The sequence below is a fragment of the Aplidium turbinatum genome, chromosome 5 (assembly GCF_918807975.1).
Source record: "Aplidium turbinatum chromosome 5, kaAplTurb1.1, whole genome shotgun sequence".
NCBI classification, from domain to species: domain Eukaryota; kingdom Metazoa; phylum Chordata; class Ascidiacea; order Aplousobranchia; family Polyclinidae; genus Aplidium; species Aplidium turbinatum.
The window spans coordinates 28,057,800-28,062,762 of record NC_137476.1 but is presented as its reverse complement, the minus strand read 5'-3'; the positions used below and the strand labels follow the sequence as shown (position 1 = coordinate 28,062,762).

Sequence of the window (4,963 nt, the reverse complement as noted above, 5' to 3'; positions counted from 1 at the left end):
CTGCACAACACAAGTGTTTCTTTTTCAACCCAACGCAATAACGCTTTTATGATGTAAACTCCTCAGAACAAATTTTGTTGTTCAATTCAACCAACCTGCTATTTAAGAGCAAACGAAAGGCGAGATTCTTCATTTTTGATCTTCAATTTCTCTTAATAAAGATCAATCATTGACCTTGATAATTCAGAATTTTTCCTGAAGAAAACAGTGTTCTCGTTTACTGCCACTTTGCGTCATCTAAGTTGTGTTCTTTTGGTCTCTTCTGCTTTTTTGCCTTTTTTCACTGATTATTTTTGTGCTGTTGTAGAAATTTGCGAGGAAATCGATCTTGCTCGATAATTGATCAACGCCCGTTTTTGTGGCTGGAACGTTAAATGAAATGTACTCGTTTGGTTTGCCTCGCTTTCAAACGCCCGCTCCCTGGACAGCAAAATCCGTCATTTTTACATTTATTCAGCCAGACATTGAATTAATGTAAAAATGACGGATTTTTCTGTCTGGGTTGAAACCAGGGATGCCAGCGACAAATTTCCAATAAACTTAGATCGTGTGTTCAAAAAAACCCATATGAGGCAAAGAAAACCCAGGTCCAGAAAAGATGCAGTAAAGCGGTTAAAGTGCCTGCGTGTGCTTGTAGCACCACTTTAAATCATTACACAGAAGCCTCACAGTCAGACAGCTGCAAATAGTAACACGTATATATAACTAATAACTATACGAATATTATATATGCTTATAAATTGCTTATGTTGGTCATTATAAATCATTACACAGAAGCGTCAGAAAGCTGCAAATATACATGCATGCTTATGTCTGTAGTTATTATGGCATATGACAACATACAAAAACAAGAGCTTGGTAGGCCTATAGTGGCTCACAGCAAAGATTTTGGCTCAAAATTGCCTTTATGGTGAAGCGTCTAACAAGGTTCAGTGTGTGTTGAGCCAAAATTGGTAAAAAAAAAACAGATCTAGGTGGAATAACCTAGCGCTGGCATCCTTGGTTGTAACGTTTTGTTTTCTGTTCTATGTTTGATAATGGCTGGATTAAAAATTCATTCATACTTTAATTTTAAGACAATTCCTGAAAGTTTATTGGGAGTAATAGGCATTCGCTTAAATGAATGAACTGGAAGGCAAACAAAACGCACCATGTTTTATTAAATTAGTTGTTGCTGTAATTTTTCTTGGTGCAGAGTTGCCAATTTGTTTAGTTGTTTTCCTACTGTTTTCTCTTTGCCTTATTTCGTAACTTGAAAATGGCGATTGTGTATATAATTATTGTAATTTTAAAAATGTATAGATTAAAAAAAGTGTAAAATAGCATTGCTTTGATGTTTTTGATAGTCAGCACAATCGTATAGTATTCCCCTCAAGCACTTCAGCAATAGCCTGCTGTGCAGAAAGACACATCAACCTACCCAGAAAATCAAATCGACTGCATAGCCAAGTGAGAGCCCTTGTACGGCGCTCCAAAGGGCGCCGGTTCGACACCGCTCAAAAGAATGTAGCTCGGTCTTTTTTGCAGGACACTGAATCTAGTATCGCATTCGTTTATTCTGCCATTTTAACGTCAACATACAAAATATGTTCTACGTAAAAAAAAATGTTTATGTCCCAGCGTTCCTGCCGTTTCAACATCGTCATACAGAATATGTTCTACCTAAAATTTTATTTTTATTGCGGCGTTCCATCAAAAATCACTGAAAACGATTAATTTTTTACCACTTTAAATAGGAATGTTGCAAAACTACGACTGAAGCAAATGCAGCGCCTATCTGTTAAAGCTGCATTTGGAAAAAAAGCAGTGTCGCCACTGCAGCCGCTCCTGTAACAAAAATGTAGCGGCGCTATGCGCTACCAAAAAAGTGGCGGCGCTACAAAGTAGTGCGCCATTGCCCACCTCTGTGTACCAGACTTGGCAGAGTTTAACAATAGAGCGAGAGCTTGCGTAATGCTCTGGGCTACAGCTGTGCGTTTTATGATAAATATTTTCATGCACCTTGTCTAAGTAGCTTTGCAATCATGTACAGTCTACGGATTCTGTACCAACAATTTTTTTCTGTGGCATCTTTACGTTTCGGACGGTAGCGGTAAGATTTTGACTGCGCTAGGTCTGATCTACTGAATCGAAAATTGGGTTGTAGATTTTGGAAACCAGACATTGAAAAATGCAGTTAATATTATTTATTGTGACATTTCTTGATTGCTCATAAAGTATTTTCATTGCACAATAAATGTTAACAAATAATAAAACCACTTAATGAAGTAGCCTAATTGATGCGTACCATACACTAGTACAGTACTGTATTTATTTACACTTTTTTATCTGAAAACCGTGTGTAGCGAAATAGGCTAAAAGCTTTATAAAACAAAATGGTAAGCTATCGTTTTCTGTTAGGCTAATGGGTTCTAGTATGCAACAAAAACCAATGAATTAAATTTTGTCTTAGCATGACTTTTGGGAACCTGAGCATTTGAACAAGCTGGTTCAAATCTCGATGAGTGCGCTTGGGTGATGCACTTCAAGAGAGTAATCAATTAAGCGACAACTGGTGGATGGAATAAACTACAACCAACAACTAGTTGGCGTCTCACTCTGTCAATTATTGTGGCCGGCCTGTTGGTGGTTGACAGCCTTTACAAGTATCCGAAAAAAGATGATTGATTGACATTTATTTTGTTGCGAGTACAAATACACATATTCAGCAATGTCAGATAAAACAAACGATAACGTAGAAAGTATTGATACTGCAACGGGTGGCTGCGAAGTGACCTGGAAGGTCTTCTAGTCGAGCAGCCACCCTCAACAAAAGAAAAGGTAACAAATTAAACATAAAAGAAGCGAGGCAAAATAATTTAAAACATAAGTTTACGGTATAGTTGCTTGAATGAAAACAAAATGCATCATCTAATACAGTGGTTCTCAACCTTTTTGTCTTGGTAGACCCCTTTTGGTGTCTTCGAAGCGGTCGCGGACCCCTAAAAATTTCAATTTGAAATGTTGGTATATCGCGTTTCCTTATGGAATCATATGTTACATAAGTTTCAAAGCAACACACTTAAAAGAATTTGCTGAATTCGCAACGCACTTGACGATTGATGAGATTGACGAAATTATGTTATGACTTATGAGCTATGTTGGCACACAGGATCAAACATCGGTAAGCTATGTGCTCATTTGATGTTTTTCTATAACTTTTATCAAAAGTTAATAGAATACTTGCAACTGTTACAAAGAATTTCTCCCTTTTTTCATTTGAAATCAATATTAATTCGTTATGATCACAGTCATTGCAAACCTGTGAGTGGTGATAGACTGCTGACTAACGTTTGTATTTCTAAATTAATCATTGATCAACAATCTGCTGTCTAACAATTTTATTGACCAGTTAAAATTCGTCCACCGTCCACAGGCAAATAAACGCCGGTGATCATCCTTGCAGCATCGGAAGATAAAAATAGAACTGCATCAGCTATCTCACTCGCTTCAACGATTCTCTTGCCCAATGGATGCTTAGAAGCTTGAATACTAAAAAAAGCTTCAACTCCAAAGTTTGTGTTTCGTAATATATTTGTTGCTACCGAAGCTGGACTTACTGAGTTTACACGAATTCCTTTGGCTGACAATTCCAGAGCTGCAGTCTTGGTAAAATGATCGAGTCCAGCTTTAGCGGCACAATAAGCAATATATGGTGGACTATGAAGTTGGCTGCCAATGCTCGAAATATTTACAACGTTTCCTTTAGACTTTTCAAGATGCGGAATGCACATTTGTGTCAGAAAAAATGGTGCTCTAAGATTGACATTAAACACTGAATCGAATTCTTCAAATGTTGTCGTTTCAGTGTTGGCAATCAATGCCAGTCCAGCATTATTGACAAGCACATCTAGTTTGTCATAAACTTCCATAGTTTCCTTTGCAACCTTTTCTATTCCTTTTTTTTTCACCAAGATCAGCAATAATCTCAATGACGTTTTTAGCTCCAAGATCTTTACATTCTTGAGCCACTTTGGAAAGATTTTCTTTATTTCTTCCAGTTAAGCTCAAAGAAGATCCCTTTTTCGCAAAAGCTTTGGCTATGGCCGCTCCAATGCCACTTGAAGCGCCAGTAATCAAAACCGTTTGACAATTATTTTCCGCCATTACGTCCACAAACAATAATTTACTTTTCTGTATATAAATGTTGCAATTAGCTGGTTTATTCTCTCAACAAATGAATTGTTATCAGACTATAACCTACATTTTTATAGCCTATTGTTTTCACAGCTCGTTTGTTGTTAGTCAACTGCAGCCTACTGGTAGGTTACATTAACATGATAATAGGCTAGGCTATACCGGTATTCCTTGCAATTTTACATTTTTTAAAGTTTTGCTGAAAGTGAACTACAAGGCACAATCATCATAGTGTTTGAGTAAGCATGATTTCATCACTGACATCTTTGCAACAGCGCTTGTCGATTTCACTGCCAAAGTTAAAAATTAACCTAGCCTGTTTATTTGATCTAATAGTTAGTTGTGAGCAACGCAGTGCCGTAGCTACATGCCTGTAGCGCTTGCTTAACCAACGCACCTCGGAAAAGTAAAGTAGGCCTAGATCTTTATGTGTCGTGTTGAGATCATCCATAAACTTTTGAAACTGACGATGGTTGAGCTCTCGTGCTCGAATGAAATTACTGCCTTAATAACCGGGCTCAAGACGTGTTTGAACTTCAAGGATTTTTCGCACAAGTTTTGCTGGTGAATGATACAACGAAAAATTGCTATGTCATCATCGATTTTTCTCTCCCTCAAGGCAGACTTCAAGAGACTTATGAATCTAATGCCAGTTCCACAGAGAAGTTTCCGATTGTTGAACTGTTGTTGTCTACAAATTATTTCATCCAATTAGTGCCGCTGAATGAAGAACAGTCTTGAAATGCGTCGCTCAAGCTCAATCCTGAGAGCCGAACCAGTGGTACTT

General features: G+C 37.6%; 1 protein-coding gene across 1 annotated transcript; it reads right to left on the bottom strand.

Moving 5' to 3' along the window:
• Positions 1-1,661: 1,661 nt before the first annotated feature.
• Positions 1,662-4,043, bottom strand: LOC145770725 (3-oxoacyl-[acyl-carrier-protein] reductase FabG-like). The gene has a single exon (XM_082582424.1). The coding sequence runs from the start codon at positions 3,909-3,911 to the stop codon at positions 3,381-3,383; it is 531 nt and encodes a 176-aa protein (XP_082438550.1). The 5' UTR covers positions 3,912-4,043; the 3' UTR covers positions 1,662-3,380.
• Positions 4,044-4,963: the final 920 nt, after the last annotated feature.

Excerpts from the sequence above, each read along its gene's own strand:
- LOC145770725 (XM_082582424.1), bottom strand. The coding sequence starts at position 3,911 with ATGGAAGTTTATGACAAACTAGATGTGCTTGTCAATAATGCTGGACTG.